Raw genomic sequence first — 27,468 nt, 5'->3', positions numbered from 1 at the left:
TTTATTAAAAACATTTTTTATTAAAACATTTTACATAAAAAACAAATTACTGATATCCAATCCTAAACATATTTTTTGGAAATTATTGCTTTGTTTAATTTAAAACTTTTAACACATATTAGTGATTCCTAAGAATATAGAATACATCAATATTCCTAATTCTCAGCTCTAAACTACTGCTAATCTCAAACTAACCCTAAATACCAGTACTTCTCCTATTAAACAATGCAGTGTCAATCACTGTTATCACTAACTCAATTGAACAATCAACCTTATTCATTTATAATCATATTCACATGAAAACTTACTTAATAATGTCTATTGTAACACGTGTTCTAACAATATAGTTCTTAACCCTTTAATTTATAAATAGTCATGTGAATATGAACGATGTAACATATAACTATATTCCAAGCTGTGGTGTTCCTGATGATATTAAATCCTGTCCCAACAAGGGCCTTGTTTCGCCATCCTGGTTTCTTCAGGGGAACTTGCAATAGGAATGATCAACAGCGGGTGAATCACCTCAAACGATTGACTTTAAGACAATGTCTGATCTCACTCCCACCTGAACATCAAGGGGCGAGCCAGAAAAATCACCGGGTTCAATGTTGCCTCATGGCTGAATCAATTAGTTTCTATTTCAAGCTGTATATTCAATGTTCCTGATGTGCTAGGTGTTTTACATCAAAAAGATGTGTTCCTCTTTGTTCAAACCTATTGTATGGTCAACAATGCAATTAAGTTTCCCTCAATCCACTCATGCCTCAAAAATAGACAAAGATTATTCCAAACAGTCGGAGATATAAGGAGCTCAAAACTTTATCAAACGCTCTCTCCATGAACCTCCCAAGCGAAGCCCAGAATGTCTTCTGCTGAATGTACCCCCAAGTCCGCTACTCTCAGTGTTTAACGGTTTCAGGAAAAATGTTTGGAATAATCTTTGTCTATTTTTGAGGCATGAGTGGACTGAGGGAAACTTAAGTGCATTGTTGACCATACAATAGGTTTGAACAAAGAGGAACACATCTTTTTTATGTAAAACACCTAGGACATCAGGAACATTGAATATACAGCCCGATATAGAAACTGATTGATTCAGCCATGAGGCAACATTGAACCCGGTGATTTTTCTGGCTCGCCCCTTGATGTTCAGGTGGGAGTGAGATCAGACATTGTCTTTAAAGTCAATCGTTTGAGGTGATTCACCCATTGTTGATCGTTCCTATTGCAAGTTCCCCTGAAGAAGCCGGGACGGTGAAACAAGGCCCTTGTTGGGACAGGATTTAATATCGTTAGAGCGGGGTGTGTCTGTGTCTGTCTGTCTGTCTGTCTTCTCACTTTGACTCTATACAGAGTCACTCTCTTTCTTTATCATCTGTGGTACCCACAATAATATACCATGTGTGTTAAACAACAAATAATGTGCGATGGGATGCTGTAACTCTACAATTTGCCTAACCACACTCATTATTTATCACAGGCACTACTTCCGCTATATTTATAGCATTTTGATGAATCTCGGTATGTGTTAGATATAATAATGTAAATTATTTTTTTCTATTGCTTAAGTTGTTACATTATTTTTCTTTGTTAATTTCATTTTGTTTTCTTCTCAGGATATGCTTGGATATATTAAAATGCATATAAAAATTGTACATAGAAATGACAGCAGAAAAGGACCAAATGGTCCATCTAGTCTGCCCAACAAGCATATGGTACTATTTGCTGCGCCATGTAGGTTACCCCCATACTTATTAGTTTCCCAGACCGTAAAAGTCAGGGCTCTCGGTTGCTATTCAAATCCAGTTCCCTTATATATCCTGCTATTCAAGCAGAGAGCAATGCTGGAGTTGCATCAGACTAACAGGCTTATTGGTTAAGGGTACTTACTGCCATATCCACAAGTTACCCCCATGCATTCTTCTCTTCATTTCCATTCTCTAGCCTTTAGGGATCCACAGGGGCAGATTTTAAAAGCCCTACTTTTGCATAGGCTTGGCGACGCGTGTTTGTCTCGGGGCTTGAAAAAAGGGGCGGGCGTGGGCATGGCCAGAGGCCTCCATAGGGCCTCTAGGCCGGGGGATCACGCACCGGCACTTGGCCGGTGTGCGCAACCTATGCTTGCCCTACGCAATCTACGCCTGCCCTACGCAACCTACGCCTGCCCCTTTGAATTCTTTCACAGTTTTCGTCTTCACCATCTCCTCTAGAAGGACTTTCCAGGCATGCACCACCCTCTCCGAGAAAAAATATTTCCTGACTTTGGTTCTAAGTCATCCTCCCTGGAATTTCATTTCATGACCCCTAGTTCTACTGATTTCTTTCCAATGGAAAAGGTTTGCCGAATATGCATCACTAAAACCGTTCAGGTATATGAAAATCTGTCATATCTCCCCTGCACCTCCTTTCTTCTAGGTTATAAATATTCAGATCCTTCAGCCTCTCCTCATAGGTCTTCTCATGCAGACCACACATCATTTTGATCACTTTCCTCTGGACCGCCTCCATCCTTACTTTGTCCCTCTTGAGTTATAGACTCCAGAATTGAACACAGTATTCCAAGTGAAGCCTCACCAAGGACCTGTACAAGGGCATTATCACCTCCTTTTTCTTACTGGTTATTTCTCTTTCTGTGCAGCCCAGCATTCTTCTGGTTTTAGCTATCACTTTGTCATATTGCTTCACCGTCTTCAGATCTCCAGACACTATTACCCCAAGATCCCGCTCTTGATCCATGCACATCATTTTTTTTTATCCCCAATCACATACAGCTCTTTCAGATTACTGCACCCAAGAATCATGACTCTGCACTTCTTGGTATTGAATCCCAGCTGCAAAAGCCTTGACCACTCTTTCAGGTTTCTTAAATCCCTTTTCATTCTTTCTAATCCTTCAGTCATGTCCACTGTATTGCAGATCTTAGTATCTTCCTTAAATATATAAATTTTTTCCTTCTATCCCTTCCTCAATATCACTCACAAAAATATTGAAAAGAACCAATTCCAAAACCAAATCATGTGACACTCCACTTAACACTGATTTCTCTTCAAAGTAGGTTCCATTTACAATTACACTTCGTCTCCTATCAGTCAACCAGTTTTTAATTCACACCACCCCATTGGCATTCACCCCCAAGCTTCTCATTTATGTACAAGCCCTCCTATGTGGGACATATCAAAAACTTTTCTGAAATCGAAGTAGATCACATTGAGCACGTTTCCTTGATCCAATTCTCTAGTCTCCTAATCAAAAAAATCAAACAGATTTGTCTGACAGGACTGTCTCGGGTCCAGCAACCCACCAGATTGTAGATAGTTCACTATCCTTTCCTTCAGCAGAGTCTCCATTAATTTTCCCACCACTGAAGTGAGGCTAACTGGTCTGTAGATTTTGGCCTCCTCTCTACTACCATTCTTGTGAAGCAGGACCACCACCACTCTTCTCCAATCCTGCGGCACCACTCCTGTTTCCAGGGATCTGTTGAACAGATCCCTCAGCGGACCCACCAGCACATCTCTGAGCTCTCTCAGTATCCTGGGGTATATCTCATCTGGCCCCATGGCCTTGTCCACTTTCAGTTTGCCTACCTCCTCCCTTATATTCTCTTTTGTAAATGGAGTTTCATCTACTCCCTGCCCATCTACAGTCTTATTGACCAGCAACGGTCCTTCTTTAGTGAATACTAAACTGAAGTATTTATTTAATATTTCTGTCATTTCTTTGTCATTCTCTACACATTGCTCCTTGTCACCTTTCAATTTCACTATACCACTACTAACCTCCCTTCATTCACTGATATGTATGAAAAATGTTTTCTCTTCTTACTTTACCTCTTTGGCCATGCTTTCTACCGCTTTAACTTTTTCCTTATTTCTTTCTTCATCTCCCTCAGTTTTGACAGATATTCTTTCTTGTGTTCTTTTTTTGGGAATCCTTTATACTTCTTGAACACTATTCTATTTGCTTTCATTTTTTCAGTCACCTCCTTAGAAAACCAAATCGGTTTCTTTTTCCTTTTACTCTTGTTTACTTTTATAACATATAGATTTGTTGCCTTTGCAGTAGCTTTTTTTAACTTGCCCCACTGTTGTTTCACCTCACCCATTTCTCCCAGTATTCTAGTTCTTCTTCCAGGTACGTCCCCATTTTGACAAAGTCAGTATTTTTGAAATTCTAAACTCAGGTCTTTGAATGACTTCTCTGTGTCCTATTCGCAAAATCGAACCACACCATCTGATGATCACTGTTGCTCAGGTGTGCCCCTACCCGAACATTAGAGACATTACCACCAGACAAGTATTACACCCTCTCTTGTGAGTTCCGTTAACATTTGTTTAAGAAGAGTCCCTTGAAGGGGATATTCAAATCCACATCTGGCAGATTAAAATCTCCAACAAGCCACAATTCTTTCCCACCTTTTGGATATCTTCAGTGAGTTCACTGTCCAGTTCTTCTGTTTGAGTCATTGGCCTTTAGATCACACCAGTAAAAATGGAAGCACTATCTTCTTTTTTAGGACAGTCCATAATGCTTCTTCTCTACTCCAAGTCCCTTGCAATTCAGTTGCTTGTATATTGTTTTTGACATAAAGAACTACTCCTCTCCCTTTTCTGTCCTCTCTGTCCTTTCTTAGCAAGTTATAGCCCAGAATGGCCGTATCCCAGTCATGAAAATCAATGAACCAGGTCTCTGTAACAGCAACAATGTCCAAGTTCACCTCAACCATTAGAGCTTGCAGGTCTGAGATTTTCTTGCCCAGACTTCGAGCATTTGTAGTCATAGCTTTCCAGCTGCTCTTCACATTCACCTTTTCTGCTCTTTTTTGAACTGATTGATTTTACTTCCTCTTCCCTCTTCCTGTTTAGCTTGGTAGTAATATGCCAAATTCACTGGCTACCTGCCTAGTTTAAATGCCTGATAATGTATGAACTGAATTTTTCACTTAGCATCCTTTTTCCTGCCATTCACAAATGTAGGCCATCTTTACCATATAATCTTTTATTGCGCCATACATGGCCCCCAGCCTCCAGTATATCCAAAACCACATTCTTTACACCAGGCATTGGAATTCTTTATATGACATAACCTTTACCTTTCCATAAATGGGGAATACTTCAGAAAGGCAATAGTCTTTGCCATGCGTCTAATCTTTTCCCCTAGATTTTGGAAATCTTTCTGTACTTTATGGACACTGTTTCTAGCAAGGTCATTGGTCCACAGATGGATGATAACAGTGATATCAGTTATTACTTTTTTAAATTGTGTTCATCACCTGGTTTGTATTTCTGTTAGCTGAGGATCCTGGAAGGCATTTAACTGTTGTGTCCCCATCAAAATGAGTTCCTAAATTGTATCCTCTGATTGATTCTCCCAACAAAAGCAACTTTCTTTTATGACATTTGATCATGTTGAAATGTTTCTGGGTGCATTGGGTGACTATTTCCCTTTCAGACCTCATTTCATATTCTGTTACTTGGGCCTCTTCATTCTCCAATGCAGAAAATGCATTATATAAGGGTAGCAGTGGAGAGTGTGGGTGTTTCTTCCTTCATCACAGGCCTTATTCTACCAGAACCCGCTGTAATCCATTTATTCCTCGGATTCTGAATCCTGGATGTCAGACTTCTCTGTGGGAGTGGGGGTGGATACTCAGGATGCTTCAAAGTTGGGAAAAATGGGTGTCTCAGAGTCACAGGTCTTGTTCTAGCGATGCCCACTGTAAACCATTTATACCTGGGTTTCTGAATCCTCTGTGAGAGTTAGGAGAGATATTCTGGATGCTGTAAGGAAGGGGATGTTATTTGAATCTTGTATAATATCTCTCTCAGGTGAATTAGCTCATGGCAGACAGCTGAAGGCAAATTAGACAACCCTTAATTCTCCACATGATAGACCTTGGGCTATAAGCACCACAATTCCTGAAATGAATAATGGACATTTTGCTAATAGTGGCTAATAAGCTAGTTGAGAGATTGGTACTTCAGGCCTATATTAATCAATTATCCTATGTCCTTAGAAGAAATATTTAACAAGGAAACACTCTAGGGGTGGGAGGGACTTAACAGCAGAGATAAAACAAACAATATTGGCAATATACACATAGAAACATAGAAATGATGGCAGAAGAAGACCAATGGCCCATCCAGTCTGCCAAGCAAGCTTTCACAATTTTTTTTCTCATATTTATCTGTTGCTCTTGTTCCCCATCAGCAACCCCCTGGTTCCAGTTTTCCTCCATCCCTGCCATCGATGTAGAGAGCAAGCGAAGCATCCAGCTCAAATGGTCAGGGGTAGCAACTGCTGCAATAAGCAAGTTACTCCCACGCTTGTTTGTTTACCCAGCCTGTGCCATTCAGTCCTTTTTAGTTGTTGTCTGAATATAATTCCTCTTTACTTTATTCCCCCTGCCGTTGAAGCAGTGCGTTGCGCTGGATATGTATTCCCAGTGAAGAATCAGGCTTAATTGATTCAGGGTAGTAACCGCCGTAACAAGCAAGCTACTCCCATAATTATTTGTTTACCCAGACTATGTAATTCATTCCTTGTTTGTTGTTGCCTGAATAAAAATCCTCTTTACCTCTTTCCCCCCTGCCATTGAAGCAGAGAGCTATGCTGGAGTGGATATGCACTGAAGGTGAAGTATCAGACTTATTTGGTTTGGGGTAGTAACCGCCGCAACAAGCAAGCTACTCCTTGGTTTTTTTGTGAATGCAAATCCTTTTTTTCCACATTTCCACTTGCCGTTGAAGCATAGAGCAATGCTGGAGTTTCATTGACAGTGAGTATGTTTATTGAATAAGGGTATTAATCTCCAGGTAGTATCCGTAATTCCCACAAACTACCCCCATGCCTCTTCTCGTCATTCACCTCCTTTAGACTTTATGGATCCACAGTATTTATCCCACACCCCTTTGAAGTCCTTCACAGTTTTGGTCTTCACCACTTCCTTCGGAAGGGCGTTCCAGGCATCCACCACCCTCTCCGTGAAGAAATACACAATAAAAAGTTAGATTAAATTAGACTCAGCCAAAGCAGGAAGGCCAGGAGCAGTGCTGGAACCAAGTGAGATATCCTTGAATTTTGTGTGTAACTGGACTTTAGTAATGCTTGGCTTAATTACCCCTCACTGTGCAACTGATTATACCATACACAGAAAGTCTAGTAGGTATAGTCTTGTGTTCCTCTTTTAAAAACACACAGGGTTTAAAAAAAAAAAGGCTAGCAAAATTTTATATTACCTCAACATACCAGAGAGATATTAAGAACCTGCAGAAATAAGGTTGCTATCTATTGGAGAATTTGTTTTCTGTTATATTATTCAGCCACACACAAAACTGAAGTAGAAAAGGAGAATTAAGCAATGTCTATTTAATAAAAAAAAAAATTAATCCTGCCCACCACAAGAATAGATTCTACACAGCAGAGATAAAGTAAACAATATTGGGAACATACATAATAAAAAGTTAGATTAAATTAAACTAAGCCAAAGCAAGAGACCAGGAGCAGTGCTGAAACCAGGTGAGCTCTCTTTAAGAAAACAAAATGTGCATTTGCTACAATATTATACACAGGTTATCAAGCATTAGTTTGTTGTTTGGAAAAGTTGGGGATTTTGGGGCATACATAACCTTACTTCTGAAACTGTATTGTTCCAGTTTCATGGCAAAGGATTCATTTGACTGGATCTCACTTTCCCAGGCTACTGATTGCATTCTGCTACAGAGCTAGCAAACCACTTGCAGTTCAGTGCACTTTTCTTTAATCCTTCACTTTTACTCAAGGAGTTATACCATTATTTAAGGTAGAAAGCCTAATCAAAATCTAAAACATGGAATGGTATGCTTTGTAGAGATTAATAGTGTGTGGTTATATGAGCCTCTGCTGCTATCCTGAGCTATTTGAACAAGTTTAATTGAAGTTATATTATAATTACAAAGCTGATATGACGACTGTGTATACGTAATCAAATGTTATCTGCTGTTTGAAAGTGAATAATTTAATCTATTGTTAACACTTGCCTTATACGTTACAGTACTACATGTTCAACCTCTTCCTTTCCATCAGTGTATATTCAGGGTTGACTACTGGGACACATGCACTTTTGTTTTCATTATGTTTTTAAATCAGTCTGTGGAATTTTAAGAGCCTTTTTGTAAAATGGCCAAGTTTGCTTTTATCCGCTTTTCCTAATTTTCTAGAGCTTGTTTTAAATATTGTTACACATAGCTAGCCATAAATTGCATGTTTTACAAATAGTATAAGTTTATACCACCCATCCAGTCCATGTGACAATTTTACCTTTCACTTTTATATGACCACACAAAGAAATGTTTGTATTGCTTATAATACAAAAGTAGGCTTTCCTTCTTGAGAATTGCTTTTGTGCCTTTAGAGTTGGATTGCAAGTTTCAGCTCCACTGTAATTCAGTTTGAAAGAATGTTACTAGGAAACAAGTGCAAGAGCATTTATGTCTCTCAGAGGTTCACACTCAAACTTGAGACGTGGTCAAATAGGATTCATGACACTACTTCCTTTTCAGAGTTAGAAATAAAGAAATAGATCTCTCCCTGGCACTTATTTACAGAGACTTATTCTCTTTTAGAGCCTACAAAAGCTATCTCCTATGCCTAAAAATAAAGACTACCCATTGTCATAAAAATAGTTAAGAGCAAGGATGCTAAAAAATGTATATTGGGTTTGCTGAAAACCCCTTTTGAACCCTACTTATAATAGAAGCCAGCAGCTCTGTACTACATATCAGGGAATGCTCCTGCACTCCTAGCATCCCTAACTCTAGCACCAGTGAAGTCAACGTTGAAAAGATTTACCCTGCTAAAATCAGGTTTTAGCCATGTAAATCTACCCCATAAAAAATTGAGCCCCTTTAGCCGTTTATTATCCAGCTAAATTTGTGCTGTTAAAATTGCAAGATTCACAGATTTAGCTGGATAATAAAGCAGGCCAGGTCAAAGGCATTCCTGGGACAAGCTTGCAAATACAGCCAGTTAGTGTAATATTCATCAATAAACAAATAAATTTAGCCAGGTAACTTGGCCATGCAAATGGCAGCCCTAAATCTTCCCACTGAAATTTTGAGATCGTAGATTTGGCTGGATATGCAACTAACCGGGCAAGTGTAATTGGATAGCTGTGTAAAGATAACCAGGAAATTAGCCCAGTTAGTTTGCCTGCTCAGTGGATTTTTGAATGTCGATCCCTAATTTTAGGAAGCATGTCACTGCAGAAAACATAAGGAGTAAAACTGAACTGTAATTGGACTGAATCCTGTATGTACTATATACTTTTATGCGGTGCATAATTTCATGGTACAGTTTGTGCGCTATAGAAAGCCAAACTGCACTTCTTATACTTAATAATGCTGTGTGAGATTAGCTAGCCTAAAGACACACCTATCCAATCTATTTATTTATTTATTTATTTATTTAAATGTTTTGTATACTGTCATTCGGTTTCACCATCATAACGGTTTACAGTAATCATAATAGGTAGACAATGATTCATGGCCATACTTTTTACAAAAGAAAATATTCACATTCTTTCCTCAGTTGCTGTTCAGTTTGGCCTTATCCAGTAGAATGGGAATATCTTGCTATCTATACATCTTTTCTCACAGGACAAGCAGGATGGTAGTCCTCACATATGGGTGATGTTAGTGGACGGAGCCCTGTCATGAAAAACTTTTCTGTCAAAATTTCTAGAAAGCTTTGACTGACACTGGCACACTGAGTGCACTGAGCATGCCCAGCATGCCATTATCCTTGTGTCCACAGGTGTCTCCCTTCGGTCTTCTTTTTTCCGCGCTCTGAGAGAAATTTTCACAACTTTTCCTCACGGAAACACTTGAAGTTTTACTTCACAAATTATTTTTCCCTACATGGGTCTCCCATTGCGTACATTTAATCGACGCTCGGTGAGTACTATGCCCTGTTTTTTGGTCGGTTCCTGTCACCTCACTAACGGTTTCCCCGGCCTACCAACCGAATTGTGGCTTTCCCTCTCCCTATGTTTTTGTCCTCAGTTATCCCCACAAAGCCTGCGAGTGTCCTCCTGCGATCCTCCACCTGGTTATTAAGGGATAGTGGGATAGGGACATCCACGGTTACCATTGCCTCCAGGGCCGCTGTCGAATCCATGCCTTCATCGATTCCCTCGGTGCCTTCGTTGCGGTCGATGCCCCCATCCATGCCATCCGGCCACCATTGATGCCCCCTTGGTTCCATCGATGCCCACATCGATTCTGTCAGTACCATAATGTTTACATCCATGACAGTGATCCCCCCCATGAATTCCATTGATGCCCATATCGATGCCTGGGTCGATTCCATCAATGCCCATGTCGATTCCGTCGACGCCATCGATGCCCATGTCGATTTCATCCATGCCGTCGACGGCAGTGTCTATTTCATCAATGCCGTCGACGGCAGTGTCGATTTCATTCATGCCATTGTCTATTCTATCGATGCCTTCATCAGTTCCACCAATGCTGTCTATGCCACCATCGATTCTGTTGATGCTGGTATCAATTTCGCCCATGCCATCGATGACTCTTCAATTCTTCGATGCCACATTGATTCCATCGATACATACCCCGTCAATGTTATTGGTGCTCCGCCCATGCCATTGACGCTTCTATCGATGTTTTCAACAATATCCTCAAGGCCACCTTCAATACAGCCATTGATACTGTCAGTACTAACGTAACACCTAAACGCAATGCCCTCAACTAAACAAAATGCTCCATACTTCGTGTTCTTAACCAAAGCCCCTTATCATTCTAGGGCATTACATAGTGCCAGGAGCAGTGCAGGCATGCTGACAGTTCGTCACCACTCGCCATCCAAGCCAATGAGGGCATCCACCTCGATGCTGGGGAAAGACCGAGCTGAGCACCGTGGCAATCATCGTCACCGGCACGGTGACAGTCCACCACCGACGCAATCCAGGACATCGGTGCTATCTAACTTGGTGCTGGAGAATGACCGGGCCGAGTGCTGAAGGAGACATCACTACTGCCACTGCGACTGTTCCGCACATCGGTGGCAGTTCCTCGGTGCTGGAGAATGACCGGGCCAAGCTCCGAGGGATACCTATTCCACACTGGCGTCAATGTACATTGAGCCAATTGCGAAGCGGGCCCAGGTTCATGAGTCATGTGCTCCTCTGCACCCGACGTACCAAGCCGTTCCCCACTGACACCAGTGCGTGGTTCTGAGCCACCACAAAATAATGTGGAAACGCCAGACACACCTAGCCTGTCTCCTCTGTAGCTGTGCTACCATACCAGATTACAGAGTTGAGCCGGACGTTTACTTCCCTCAGGCTGTCCTCGATGCCTCCCGAAATCCACAGAGCCATCGATATTCAACGACTCGTCCTTCTGCGATCCACCACGAAGGATGGTAAGTAATCTGATCCCGCTTCAGCTGCAATCCCATCGAGACCTGGTCGCCAAGTTGGGCCACATGGTTTCGGAAGGTTCTAGGTCGTGTTATCTTCCAAGAACCGTATTAGTGTCACATATCGCTATTGCCAGCTATGTTTGACACTACACCAAGAGAAACCTCTCTTCCAATAATTTGGGATTGTATTGAGACATCCTCCCGTTGTCAGCAACGGGACTCCATCCTCGATATTACTCTGGCTTCTGATTCCTAATTAAGGCCCAAAGTCCCAGATACATTAGCTGATCTACTAGACACAAGATCCAGCAGACACTGCCTCAATTGCAAGCCCACCTCGAGACCTGGCGACAGCTCTCGACGTTTTCTTGCACAGCAGACAGAGATGCGGGTAAGACTTTTACCGCTCACGCTCCTGCGGGAGGCTAGCTGATTTCCAGATTACATCAGCTCCACCAGTTGGACACCTCCGGGTCTCTCAACTTTGCCGGATATCAGAGCGGCCACCCCACTTAGTACCAGGGCTCAGGGTACAGTCCCCCGGTTGCTCCAAAGCACGGGGAGTGGGGGCTGGGGAGTTTTTAATCTCACTATTCTTTCTTTCAACAGAGAACAGATGCTCTCCGCCCATCTTGGACCTCAGAAATGTCAACTTTCTTCAGAAGGGACAGGAAATGGTGTCTCTCATCACCATGCTTCCCTTACCGCAGTAAGTGGGTTGCCTCTCTCCTCTAGTCTTACTATGTGCTTCATAGTGAGTCAACAATATTCCAATCCCAAGTTCTGCCGGTTGCACTAGCTTCTACAACTTGTGTATCTCACCAAATCACTAGCAGTGATTGCTGTTTCTCTATGGAGTAAAACATCATTCATGCTTTTCCTTGCATGGATGACTGCCTAACAGCAGACAATCCAAGCAAGGAGCTCTAAATTCTCCACGACTCACTATAAATCTACTACTTGAGATTGCTGTTTAACTACCATAAATCCCATATGGAAAAGTTCTGGATACTACAGTCGCAACGAACTTCCTGCCCAACAACCGTGCACACATACTGACAGATTCCTACACATCTCTGCGTGCATGCAACATAACCTCAGCCCCTCAATTCCTTCATTGATGGGCCATGGGGTTTTTTCACTATCCACTTTACTCATATGCCCAGATTGGCTATGAGTAAGATTCAGTGGAATTTTCAATTATCAGTGGCTCTAAGCTGTTCAACCGCTTTTGTCCCTGATCCATATTACCGATCTAGAACCAAATCCTCAGATGGTCCTGGTCACAGTCACATTTACTTAGGGTTGAAGAGTTCAAATCCACATCTTCCCAACCCAATATGCGCCAGTTCTGCTTCATACAGAGTTTCACATCAACTTCCTGGAGCTTCGAGCCATGAGTTATGCCTTTTATGCCTTAAAATACTGCCTCTGCAACAAACCTTTGTGCATACAGATAGACAGCATAGTGGAAATGTAGTATTACAACACACAAGCACGCACAACCTCTTAGCTGCTCGGCCAGGAAGATGCGCAACTCTAGCCTTTGGCCCTTGCACACTCCATGCATTCCGGGCCACTTATCTAACAGACTTACCGAACGCACTAGCAGACCTTCTCCATAGATGTTTCCATCCTTTCGAATGGTCTCTGACTACATGTATAGTCAACCAACCTTGCTCTCTGCATCTGAATCAAACCATATTGTGGACAGATTCTACTCCCTACACATGTCTCAGAATGCGTTCCCATGGACGCCTTTGCTCATTCTGCAACAAAGGCCTCTTATATGTGTCTCTTTTGATGCCTCTCATAGCCAAAACTCTCATTAGGCTGCAACAGGACGGGGTTCACTGTTTCTCAGACCCACATCCTGACCGCGACAAGTATACTTTCCCATACTTCTCAACCTATCACACCAGTAATCAATTCGCCTTCTCACAGGTCAATCTCATATCACGGACTCACTGATATTCTCAGATACTTGTAGCGTCACAACAGCCTTCCACACATAAATCTTACCATTCGAAATGGCATGACTTACCACATGGCGCATACAAAAGGGTATTACCCCCTTTTTCTACACCACAATTTTTCTCTTTCTCCCTCGGATTCTGCTCCCCAGACATCCTCCGCATTGGTACACCTCGGTTCCAATTCGGCGTACCACTTGGGAGTGGGGATGCTCGATTAACGGTTCAACCCCTTCTGAGTCAGCTTACCATGGGTTATCCACTGATTAAGCTGCCTCTATTTTCACTGATTACGGAATGGGGCCTAAATTTAGTGCTTACAAGACTCATACGTTCCCCGTTCAAGCCTTTACATAGAAACATATAGAAACATAGAAATGACGGCAGAAGAAGATCAAACAGCCCATCCAGTCTGCCCAGCAAGCTTCGTACTTTTTTTTTTTTCTCATACTTATCTGTTTCTCTTGGCTCTTAGTAACCTTTTGGTTCTATTTCCCTTCCATCCCCACCATTAATGTGGAGATCAGTGTTGGAACTGCATCTAAGTGAAATATCTAGCTTAATTAGTTAGGAGTAGTAACCACTGCAATAAGCAAGCTACACCCATGCTTATTTACCCAGACTATGTAATTCAGTCCTTGTTGGTTGTTGTCTGTATATAGATCCACTTTTCTTCATTCCCCCTGCAGTTGAAGCAGAGAGCTATGCTGGATATGCGTGAAGTATCGGTCTTTCCTCCCTGCCGTTGAAGCAGAGAGCTATGCTGGATATGCATGAAGTATCGGTCTTTCCCCCCTGCCGTTGAAGCAGAGAGCTATGCTGGATATGCATTGAAAGTAAAGTATCAGGCTTATTTGGTTTGGGGTAGTAACCGCGGTAACAAGCAAGCTACTCCCCACTTTTTTGTGAATGTAAATCCTTTTTTCCACATTTCCTCTTGCCTTTGAAGCTTAGAGCAATGTTGGACTCTTAGAGCAATGTTGGAGTCGCATTAACCGTGTGTATGTTTATTGAATAAGGGTATTATCTCCAGGTAGTAGCCGTCATTCCCACGAGCCACCCACTCTTCATTCACGTCCTCTAGACTTTATGGATCCACAGTGTTTATCCCACGCCCCTTTGAAGTCCTTCACAGTTCTGGTCTTCACCACTTCCTCCAGAAGGGCATTCCAGGCATCCACCACCCTCTCCGTGAGGAAATACTTTCTGACATTGGTTCTGAGTCTTCCTCCCTGGAGCTTCAAATTGTGACTTCTGGCTCTGTTGATTTTTTTCCGATGGAAAAGGTTTGTCGTTGTCTTTGGATCATTAAAACCTTTACATTCCTATCACTTAACAGTCTGGCATGGGAACTTCTTTCCCTTGTAGTCATCACTTCTGCCAACAGGGTCAGTGAGTTACACACCTTGTTACATACTCACCCGACCCTGCGTTCCTCCATGACCGAGTGGTCATATGTACTCACCCTCATATCCTTCTTAAGGTAGCCGCATCCTCTCACCTTACTCAGAATATACTCTGCCCACTTTTTCCCAACACCTCTCTCTCACCAGGGAGAGAGGGTTTTCCACTCCTTGGACTGTAAGAGTGCATTTGCATTCTATCTAGATTGCACTACACTCCATAGGAATTACACCTAACTCTTTCCTTCTATGGCAAAAGACAAGCTGCGAGTTCCAGTGGGCAAACAGACCCTTTCCTCCTGGTTGGTGGACTGTATCTCCTTTTGCTACCAGCAAGCAGGCATTCCGCTACAAGACCATGTGAAAACACACTCTGTTAGGGCCATGGCAGCTTCAGTGGCTCACCTTCGGTCGGTGCCACTTGTTGATATTTTTAAGGCCATGATCTGGAGCTCTCTCCATACCTTTGCAGCCCATTATTGCTTAGATAAGGCTGGCCGGCAATATTCCGTTTTTAGCCAGTCTGTTTTACGCAACTTATTCTCAACGTAACTACCCAACATCCTACCAGCAACCCATTCAGGGTTTTCAGGATGCCCTCCTACCCAAATTCACCCCTGTTGTGCCTGTTGCATGGCTGGGTACATTTGGTGCATTGCTAGGGCATCCTCAGCTCGGTAATCACCCATATGTGAGGACTACCATCCTGCTTGTTCTGTGAGAAAGCAAGTGTTGCTTACCTGTAGCAGGTTTTCTCACAGGACAGCAGGATGTTAGTCCTCACGAAACCCACCTGCCACCCCACTGAGTTGGGTCTATATATGTTTTATTATTTTATTTTTCGCTCGCACTTTTTGCTACACACGAGACTGAAGGGAGACACCTGTGGACACAGGGATAATGGCATGCTGGGCATGCTCAGTGCACGCAGTATGCCAGTGTCAGTCAAAGCTTTCTAGAAACTTTGACAGAAAAGTTTTCCATGACAGGGCTCCGTCCTCTGACGTCACCCATATGTGAGGACTAACATCATGCTGTCCTGTGAGAACACCTGTTACAGGTAAGCAACTCTGCTGTTATCTATTGATCCCCAGTGTTCTTTGAATAACTGCTACATGATAAAGCATATTTAGTCACTATTTCACTGAAAGTTGTAACACCTGGAATCTTTTCTCACACTCTGACCTTTACAGTTGAAATTAAATGAAACTGATGCGCCACCATAACTTAGCTTTGGTTCTTCATTTTGTTTATTGTAACTGACATACTTAATAATCCATCAGTAATCTAATAATACATAATTATTCATATTGTTTATGTATGTGATTACTGAAAAACTGGTTTAGGTTGAACTTGGTTTAAGTAAAACAATATACAAATATAAAATAACAATACTATGCAACTCTAATATATTGGAATTTGAGAACGATGCAAAGTAATTCGATACTTTGCATGGAAAAGTAGCCCGCCTCCGATACCAGTGCATTGGAGGCAGGCTACTTTTCCATGGATAACCCTGTAGTTGTATCCACAAATGTATACAAGTTTGTTTCTTAACGATTAAATAAAGATGTGTATTTAACAAAATTAACAAGAACCATATTTATTGCATTGTAAGTCGCTGCTGAGTATAGGTCGCATTAGTGAAAAAATGGCAAAAATATTGTAAAGTTAATAAATAAGTCACCACTTAATATAGGTCGCACCCCAACCATGATTCTCTCACCAAACATTTCTCAGCCTTGCTCCCCGATACTGCCAAACTATTATCAGCCTCGGTCCCCCGATACCGCCAAACATTTATCAGCCTCGTTTCCCTACTACCACGGAACATTTGTCAGCATTGTTCCCTTGACAGTACAAAAAATCTACTTACAATCCAGTGCCTCCACTCTTAAAGCACTTGCCGTCTACAAATTTAAAATTGGTGCCCATGCATCCTCAAATCTCACCATGCCTAGTACACCTAATACATCCCAGGTAGTGCTCACCAGTCAATGCTTTTAGAATATGGGGACAAAGCCTTGCCTGCTATTTGCCAAAAACTCTTAAACAAATGTGACAATTATTTTTTTGTAAATTTCATAAATAGGTCGCCCTTTGTATAGATCGCACCCTCCAAACTGAATGTAAAAAACCATGACCTATACCCCGAAAAATACAATAAGTTAGAACAAGATCATGGGAAACAAACAATTCAAACACCAAAATGAAATTTCATGCAGAGTTAGAAAGAAAATGCTACTAAAAGCATAAAGCTAAGGAAGGTGTTCATAATACATATACACATTCTCCTCTGAAAGGGAAAGGGAGCTAGAGACTGTGATCATATACCTTTGAGAAGAAAAACAACTTTGAATTTTATAAAGCTATCACTACATCAAACACTGAAAAAATGTCAAAACATCAAGCATGCAGAGCTCATTGTGGAAACCAAATACTAACAAACGTTTTAGTTTGTACAGTCTGCTTAAAGGAAATCTACAGTACATTGTAGGCAAAATTGTGGATATCCTCAGAAACTGTTAATTCAAAATGCAATACCTTGCATTTGCTAAATGTGATATGAATCCCATATGTAGATAAATCACAATGCATGTTTTTGGTGGCAGAGAATAAACAAAACAAGCTGAACTTATCAATGAGATTACAAGTTTCCTCATAAGCAGTTAAACAGTTAACTGCTTCAGTTAGCTACCAGAAGAAAATGTTCCATATATCCAGCTAGGTGTAAGGCACAATGAATTATAGTGCTGCATTGTAAAACAGTAATAACATTTAAAGGGTTTTGAAAACCAGTTCCTGTTGGGGAAGGAAATAGAGACAGATGAAAAATGAGTTCTGCTTACCCCACCTATACATACTTTAATTGAGTGAGGATATACAAAGAAGCAGATAGTTTATTAAATTAAAGAGTGATAGGCCAACATAATAGAAACATAAAACATGATGGTAGATTAGGATTGCCTACTGGCTGCAGATTTTCAGGACAGGTTGATCCAAGTCCTGGTTTTACCCCATTGCATGCTGGGACTTATTCTGATTTCCCTATTGTATTCCCTAAGAAAATCAAGACTATAAGTACTTGCATACAGGAGAGTAAAACCAGGACTGGATCAACCTATTCTGAAAATCTGGAGCCAGTTGCCAACCCTATGGTAGATAGGGACCATATGGGCCAATTCAGTTAGCTCAGCCACATAACCTTTTCAGTTTTATTTTCCCTTCCTCTCCCTCAGAGATCCTCTATTCTTGCCCCATGTTTTCATGGATACTGTCTTTGTCTCAGGCATCTCCACAGGGAGACTTTCCATTCATCCACCACCCTTCCTGTAAAGAAATATTTCATTAAATTTCCAAAGAGTCTACCCTCTTTTGCCATTGACTACAGCTTACTTTCTGTTGAAGGAGGTCTGTCTTCTGTGCATTTATTTCTTGGAAGTATTTAAATGCCTCTGTCATAGCTTCCCTTTATTTTCTTTCCTCCAGGTTATGCATGTTTAGATCTTTAAGTCTGACTCCATATGCTTTTTGATGAAGACTGTTGATCATTTAAATAGCAGCCTGCTGGACCGACTCTAATCAGTTTATATTCTGCAGAATTGTATACACTACTATAAATGAGGTCTCACCAGAGGCATTATCATCATCTTTTTTTTTTTTTTTTTTTGCGCTGGTTATTCCTCTCCCAATGACCCAAGTATGATTCTGGCTTTTGCTGTCACCTTAACTACCTGTTTAGGCACCTTCATAGCATTAGATATGGTCATCCCCAGATCCCACTCTTGTTTTGCGTATAGAACCTCTTCACTTCCCATACTATCTTTGCCCTTTTCTTCTACTGCCAATTTCCAACTCTGTGATTTCCATCTGGCTGTGCTGTGTGCTTGAAAAAGTCTTCCTGAACGGATTCATCATGCTCCCTCTTTCGCCATGTTTAAATCCCATCTGAAGATCCTCCTTTTTTAGGCTTTTTTATATCTTAGGCCTGATTGTCTGTGTATAGCTTCATTAACTAACTTTTATTTTCTTTTTCTTTTCTTCTCTTTTTAACCGTTGTTTTACTTTATGAAATGCCCCACATCTCTTGTCCTGTATGTTTGTCTTATTAGATTGTAAGCTGTATAGAATAAGGACTCTTTTTTGTGTGTTTGTGTGTCATGTAGCGCTATAGAAATGTTTAGTAGTAGCAGCAGCAGCAGTGATTCCATTAACTTACTCACTACCAAGGTCAGACCACTTACTTCCTCTTTTGAGAAAAGGACCACATCTTCCTATCTCCAGTCCTTTAGAACCACTCTCTGCTCTAAAAAAGCATTGAAAAGGCAAAATAGCAGAGCTGCCAGAACTTGTCTGAGCTCCCTTAATACCCTCAGATATATCTCATCTGGCCCCATTGCTTTATCTACTGCTAGTTTTGCTAACTTCTTGCAAAAATAGGCCTAGATTGTTGCGTCCGTCGCTGCTCGACGCCCTCACTCCGCCCTCCTTACCACTATGGTGAATCCCTCCAAGCCTGATGGACAGCTAGCTGCCGCGGCGTCTTCTTGCCATCTTCCTCCGGCATCCTCGGAGCAGCTCGATGCTGCAGATCTGCCATGTTCCTGATGGCGTAGGGTGTGCGCGCGCGCGCTCCCATTGATGTACCAGCAAGGGTGCGAACCTCGGGGGCGTCCCCCGAGATGATGTCATCCGCCTTTAGGATAAAAGGTCTCAGTATTCGCTAACTAATCAAGTTAGCAAGGAATGAACTCGCTATTGCTTGTCTCTCTATGCTACTCTGCCTCCTCGGACTTTACAGGGGTACCCGCTCCTCGGGGGCCTCACTCTCTTTCTCTATTTCAGATTGCTGACAGGAACCGGTACTCGCTCCTCGAGGGCCCATGTTCCTAGATACTCTGAAGATCCTCTATTGCCTAGAAGCCATCACAGATACAGACATTGAAGTTATCGCAGATACAGATATTTGTGAGTTACCAGCACTCTCTCAGAGCTTTCCCTGGAACCAGGTACCTCGAGGGCCTGACCCTTTCCAGCTACTGAGCTTCTTTAAGACCTTATGTGAGTGTTGTCATCTATTGCTTGCTATGAATGCTTCATACCCTGTCTTCTCACATTCTATAGTTTCTCTATAGCTCAGCTACCCTGGGATCGCTGTTCCAGTACCTGAGGGACTTCAGCCCTGCCGGGCATATCAGCTCACTACTGCCACCTCTGGTGGTTCTACTAACCTGTCTAATAAAAGAACTATCTGTGTCTGTCTCCATACTCCAGCCTAGCCGGTGGTCCCTCTCAGGATATCCTCCTGGGGGCGCAGTCATCTGCCATCGGTCCAAGGATCCACCTTTCTACATTTCTCTACAGCTGAGTGCCCTCTCCAAGCACTCCACTGATAACAGATTGCTACTCCCTCTCCATCAGGGGTCTTCAGCAACAGGTTCCTTACAGATTGCTGTCTCCGCAGTCTATACCATACAGATTACTAACTCCTCCTTCCATAGGAGCAGTTCCTACAGATTGCTGACTCCTCTATCTAACTCCTATCTGATTGCTCTGCCCATCCAGCATCAGAAGCATAACAGATTGCTAACCCCTCCTCTCTTGAGGAGTCAACCATTACAGATTGCGAACTCCTCCCTTCTCGGGGAGCAGAAGCATTACAGATTGCTAACTCCGCCTACGGAGTCTAACAGATTTCTAACAGATTCTAACATAGAATTATCATTTTGTTATAAATATAGCAGAAATGGCACACACGATAAAAAACACACATAATTTGCAGTCTTTAGCTAACAGACTGCATTGTTCAAATGAAGTCCACTTGTTGTACCTTTCATTGATTCAAATGATAGAAATTCTTCAGTCATATTAAATTTGCAGTTAATTTCTCTGACTGTGTATGTAGCACCAACCCCCAAACCCAGCCTGAGTTGAATGTGTCCAACAGTGCTACTTATATAGAGTCCTATTCCCCTATTAAAGTTCTCTCTCTCTCTTTCTCTCCTTCTTCCCACCAGCCTGCGATAATGGCTGCAGTTGTGCAATAAAAACATTTTCGCCCTGTAACGCAAGGACAACACAAAGAAAAAAGGCATAGTTATTTCTGATGTTAAATCCCATGTTTCTCTTATCGCATTCCACTCTAGCAGACCCTCATTTCCATTAATTCCTTCCTAACTCCTTCAACTTGCATATTAAATGTAAAATTTGCATACTAATGTGTGTTGCGATATGTAGAGTGCATGTTAAGTCTCTAACATGAATTAAAAAATGATCCTGATAGTCTTCTGAAAATTTATTGAGGTCAACTTCACTTCCATTCTTATGTGTGGCTGCTTTCTGTGATATCCTTCCTCACTGAAAATTGAACAGAAATATTTGTTAGGCAGTTCAGCTTTTTCTTCATCACCAATTTCTGTATGCCAGTACCAGAAGTCTAAGAAGAAAGATGGGAGAGTTAGAATGTATAGCAGTGAATGATGAGATAGATATAACTGGCATCTCAGAGATCTGGTGGAAGGAGGATAACCAATGGGAGAGTGCTATATCAGGATACAAATTATATCACAGTGATAGAGAGGATCAACTTGGTGGGGGTGTGGCACTTTATGTCAGGGAGGGTATAGAGTCCAACAGGATAAAGATCATACAAGAGACTAAATGCTCAGTAGAATCTATATGGATAGAAATCGTGTGTTGGGTAAGAGTATAGTGATAAGAGTATACTACCGTCCACCTGGCCAAAATGATTAGACAGATGATGAAATGCTAAAAGAAATCAGGGAATCTAACCAATTTAGCAGTGCAGTAATAATGGGAGATTTGAATGACCCCAATATTAACTGGGTAAATGTAACATCAGGACATGTTAGAGACAAAAAGTTCCTGGATGGAATAAATGACTGCTTCATGGAGCAATTGGTTCAGGAACCAATGAGAGAGGGAGCTATTCTAGATTTAATTCTTAGTGGAATGCAGAATTTGGTGAGAAAGGTAACGATGGTGGGGCCACTTCACAATAGTGATCATAACATGATCAAATTTGAACTATTGACTTAGAAGGGGGACAATATGTAAATCTACAGTTCTAATATTAAATTTTCAAATGGGAAACTTTGATAAAATGAGGAAAATAGAAAAAACGGAAAGGTGCAGCTGTAAAGGTTAAAAGTGTACAACAGGCATGGACATTGATTAAAAATACAATCTTAGAAGCGCAGTCCAGATGTATTCCACGCCTTAAGAAAGGTGGAAGGAGGGCAAAACGATTACCGGCATGGTTAAAAGGTGAGGTGAAAGAGGCTATTTTAGCCAAAATAAAATCCTTCAAAAATTGGAAGAAGGATCCATCAGAAGAAAATAGGAAAAAGCATAAGCATTGTCAAGTTAAGTGTAAAACATTGATAAGGCGGGATAAGAGAAAATTTGAAATGAAGTTGGCTGTAGAGGTAAAACTCATAATAAAAACTTTAAAAAATATATCCAAATCAAGAAACCTGTGAGGGAGTTGGTTCGACCATTAGATGACTGAGGGATTATCGGGACTTTTAGGGAAAATAAAGCCATTGCAGAAAGACTAAATGAATTATTTGCTTTTGTGTTTACTAATGAGGATGTTGGGGAGATACCGGATCTGGAGATGGTTTTCAAGGGTGATGAGTCAGATGAACTGAACCAAATCATTGTGAACCTGGGAGATGTAGCAGGCCAGATTTACAAACTAAAGAGTAGCAAATCACCAGGACCAGATGGCATGAACCCCAGGGTTCTGAAGGAACTCAAACATGAAATTTCAGATCTATTTGCTAAAATTTATAACCTATCATAAGAAGAACATAACATAAGAAAATGCCATACTGGGTCAGACCAAGGGTCCATCAAGCCCAGCATCCTGTTTCTAACAGTGGCCAATCCAAGCCATAAGATCCTGGCAAGTACCCAAAAACTAAGTCTATTCCATGTTACCATTGCTAATGGCAGTGGCTATTCTCTAAGGGGTAGATTTTCAAACCGCGCGAATTGGCGTACTTTTGCTGGCGCATCAGGAGCAAGCAAAAGTACGCGGGATTTTAGTAGATACGCGCGTAGCCGCTAAAATCCTGGATCGGCGCGCGCAAGGCTATCGATTCCGTATAGCCGGCGCGCACCGAGCCGCGCAGCCTACCCCTGTTCCCTCCGAGGCCACTCCGAAATCGGAGCGGCCTCGGAGGGAACTTTCTTTTGCCCTCCCCTCACCTTCCCCTCCCTTCCCCTACCTAACCCACCCGCCCGGCCCTGTCTAAACCCCCCCTTACCTTTGTCGGGGGATTTACGCCTCCCGGAGGTCGCCCCCAGGTCGCGTCCCGGCGTACCTGGCAAGTACCCAAACACTAAGCAGATCCCATGCTACTGATGCCAGTAATAGCTAGGGTTGTGAATCGTTTTTCTAACTAATTGAAATATCGTACGATGTTTCTAAATTCGTTAGAAATCGGTTAAAAGAAAGAAACGATCAATTTTTCCCCCGATTTTTCATAAAAATCATTTTTCGGGTTAGTGCACACTAACAAAAAAAATGTTTATTTTTGTTACTTTTTGTTATTTTTTGCTATTTTTGTTAGTGCGCACTAACATGAGTTAGCGCACACTAACAGGGAAAAAGCCCATGTTGTGCAGGTTATAATCATTGATTAGTGAAGTTTGAGACTTTGTTTTTCAAGTTACTTTGACATGAGATGGCATTTATGTTTCTGCTAATTAAGTAAATAGATTTCCCTATCAGAATAGTATAACACTGCATTTCAGATCTAAAAACTGAACTTTAAATTAAGAAGCTTAATTGATGGAAAAACTGATTTTCTGGACCTTCAAGCGGTTTGATGACAAGAATCCATTAACAACTGCAATGGGAACCCGTGCAAAGCTGACATTTTCCTATAAATACTATTTTTTTCTTTTCCAGTCAAGAAGAGAAAGATGCTCAGAAAATGACATTTTTTTATATTTGATTCTTATTGTCATTAGCCTAATTGCTGCCAGAGGGATAAATGTTAGTTGGAATTAGGAGTCTACAAGGAAGAGACCAGTAGACCATATGGAGGTTAACGGTATAACTTTCTTCTAACACCCAGAACCCCTTTTGCTGTAATCGTTACTGATCAACAGCTACTGTAACTAAAAAGTTGCTTTATTTTGACTACCAGTGGCGTAGACATTTGTTATGACATTTCTTTTCCTTCTAGTGTAGTTTACTGACTTGTATGTGTCAATTGTTTCTTGGTTTCCTACACACACTTTCTATTTGCATGACAGCTGTAAAACACTAAGAACTGTTTGTGCCTTAGGAAAATAAATACAGTTGTACTTGCCTAATCTAAACCATGTGTATTAATTACCATTTTACAGGTTATAACTGCTCATTAAAATATCTTTTACATATAGTTAACATTTTATTAAAGACACTTTTATTTAAAAAGCAATGCATCTGAACACATTGCTGTTTTTAAAACACGAGGCACGCTGGTAAAAAAATCTGTTTATAACATTTGTCTTCCCACTAAAAAGTAATATAAAAGTATATCTGTGGATTTTAATTGTAACTTGCCTTGTGGTTTATAGGGAAAGGCAAGAAATCAAAGCAAAAGAAATAAATACTTGACTATAAGAAGTAACTACATTTCATACAAAGAAATTACTGACCAGTTCACAAGAGCTCATACACTCAGCCCCAAAAGGCACATGAAGGAGTGCAAATGACAAAACACCAGTTTACCCAGACTCCCACCCCAAAACTGCAGACAAACTAGTCCGATTCCACTTGCATGAGACAATAAGCAGGTGTAAGTGTATGAATAAGTTTAGAAATGTGCACAAATATATCTCTTATGAAATAGCATCTACCATGCATGCTTTTCAATGCTGCCCCAGAACACCCCTACATTGTCCCTTTTTTCCCTAGTAAAATTTACATGCAAAACTAAAAATACACATGTCCATTCAACATTTCTAAAAAAAACAAAACAACCCAACATTTACACACATGCATGCTACTTTCACATGTATATGCTATTCTAATGTCTGGAAACCTTTTGAAATTCACTCTTAAATGTTTAAATATTCTTGCACTATACCATCAGCCTTGTAACCTTAATAGTTCACCTCATGACCAAATATTGTGTTGGCATTTCAATTTATATATCACTGCTTTAACTTAAAAGTTATGAGGGCAATTTACAAAAGGTTTAGGCTCCTAAATTTTGGAGTTTGTCTCCTGAAGTGACCCTTTTGAAAATTTACTAGGGCTGAATGCCTTAATCTAGGTTCCGAGTTTCACCAGGTTCCTAAATTTAAGTTTTTAAAAAGTAGGTGGCAGGGGGGGGGTAGAGTTAGGGCTTAGCACGGAGTTTCATCATTAGGCACTTAACTTAAGCAGTTAAAATCTAAGCAAATGATCTGCAGGCCTACCTTTGTAACCCGAGTTTAAGGGGCAAACATTTAGGATCCTGAATTCAACTGAAATAGGAAACTAATTTCAGCTAGGTGTCTAAATTTAAGGACTCAGTTTATTTTGAATATCAGCCTCTATGTTGTTGTATGCTAATATCATACAAATAAATGTAAATATTTCCAACTACATTATCATGGACTATTCCTTTAAGCCAACTGTGCTCAATGGACAGTTAGAGGTGAATTTTAAAAGCCCAGCGTGCGCCAAAATCAGGAGCTACATGCACAAGTCAGGCTCACGTGTGCCTACTGAATTTTAAAAGCCACCCAGACACATGTGTATCTCCCACTGTGCACACATCTCAAAAGTTGTCAGTAGGGGCGGGGCATGATCTGGACGGGGCATGAATGTTTCACGGCCTGGCCAAGAGATGTGTGTGCTCCCAGATTCCCTACCGTGTAAGTTTATTTCTGCTATGGAGGAGGTGTAAGTTTAAAACTAAAAAAGAGATATTTCTCAGGGGCTTAAGAGGTCTGGAGTAGCTGGGGGGAGTGCAGAATATCAAACCTGGGAGGTTTGGAGCACCGAGCTGTTAACTAGGTGAACTGGTGAACGGACTGGTGAAACTAGCAATGGCATGGATGCACGTCCCTTTTAAAATTTTCCAACTTACACAGTAGAAGCAAGAGTTACGCATATAAGTGCATGCCCACTTAAAGTTATGTGCACGCGGTGAGGATATTTTATAACATTGCGCATATACACGCCCAAGTTATAAAATGGCCATGCATTTGGGTGTGTCGCAAAGCACACACGTCAAAGTGGCACCCGCGCACTGGTTTGAAAGTTACCATTTTATAAATGGTTTTCTGCGCTTTCCTAATAGTAAGTTCTGAACTGAATTTATAAATATTAAACATTTTATCTATCATTTTGGCTTTTTTAGGAAAAAGTATTTTGGATGATGAAAGTGACAATGATGGTGAACCTAATGAGTATGACCTGAATGACAGCTTTCTAGATGATGAGGAAGAAGAGGAGGAGTTGGACCAGACTGATGAAGATTCTGATTGGAAACCAGATTCTGAAGATAAAGATTCTGAAGACATGGAAATGCTTTTAAAGGAAGCACACACATTTGTAAAAATGAAAAAATAACCCTGCTCTGATTGTATTGCCTCCATTTCTCTACTGAAAAAGACCCTTAAAAAAACATTGCCTGTGCTTGAAAACAAACAGATGGGTGAAGGGTGAGAGGAAAGTAGTTCCATGATAGGAAACATCTGTCCAGAGGAGGAGTTGTAGTTTAGCAATAAGAGCATTGGGAGTACCTGTCAGGAGAAGTTCCTGGGCCACAGTTCAAACCCACCTTATGTGATTGTGGGAAAGCCATTTTTACAATCCGTGCTTCAGTTTACTCAGCTGTAATTGTGTAGTAATGATAATATCACTGCTGCTCCTCTTCCAATTAAGAAATGCCAGAAATTTACTGCATCACCATACTTCCCAAAAGAGGCTTTGCTGAAGTTTCTGAAACACTAAAATGTAAGGTGTGTTATGATTCTGCTTCAGAGAAAAATCTTATTTGCAATAAATTATTAACGCAAGTACTTTTGGATGTTATCTTTAACTGACTATAATATAGAGGTATATTTGCATCAGACCTATTTTGACTTTTTATACACAAATAAGCCTTTCAAGTTTATTGCCTGTTTGCAGTGGTCTGCCCACTGCTCTCTAGCTGTATAGAGGTCAGTATTTCATCGGGATCTCTAAGGCACTGCTGCCCCTGTTCTCGTTTTTTTTCATAGCCCTCTACTCAGTAGCTAAACAGAAACAAAATTAATTTTAAAAACAGCAAAGTTGAGCGTTACTGATAACAGAGAAAATGAGTAGAAACTGCCGAGGTCAGGATCAGGCTGGATAAAAGTAGCAAAAGGTGCAATTTAACTTTAAAAAAAAAAAAAAAAAAAAAAGGTCTAGCAAGTTAGAGTCCAAGGATATTGCAGAAAAAAATCTAGAAGATATTTTATTAGAAAAATGTTTTCTATCGCCAGTAAAGAGGAAAATGGAATTGTTTCCATTGCTGTGACTTCAAATACGCTAAAAGACGAATTTTAAAAGCCCGTTCCACACATTAATTAGGGGATGCACGAATAAGTTTGGCTTGTGCACGCCGAGCAGATTTTAACAGCCGGTGAGATACATGCGTATCTCCTGTAGCGCGCACAGTTTAGAAAGT

General features: G+C 41.1%; 1 protein-coding gene across 2 annotated transcripts in view; it reads left to right on the top strand.

Annotated features, from left to right (window-relative positions):
• The window catches only part of APLF (aprataxin and PNKP like factor), a 447,297-nt gene extending 420,079 nt beyond the window's left edge, over positions 1-27,218 (top strand). For both annotated transcript variants that reach the window (XM_029593580.1, XM_029593581.1), the window contains exon 11: positions 26,173-27,218. In XM_029593580.1, coding sequence (XP_029449440.1) covers positions 26,173-26,384 — 212 coding nt within the window. In that variant the 3' untranslated portion in view covers positions 26,385-27,218. The remainder of the gene's footprint in view (positions 1-26,172) is intronic.
• The last annotated feature ends 250 nt before the right edge of the window (positions 27,219-27,468 follow it).

Source organism: Rhinatrema bivittatum, chromosome 3, assembly GCF_901001135.1.
Source record: "Rhinatrema bivittatum chromosome 3, aRhiBiv1.1, whole genome shotgun sequence".
Taxonomy (NCBI): Eukaryota; Metazoa; Chordata; class Amphibia; order Gymnophiona; family Rhinatrematidae; genus Rhinatrema; species Rhinatrema bivittatum.
This window is presented reverse-complemented; position numbering and strand designations above follow the sequence as displayed.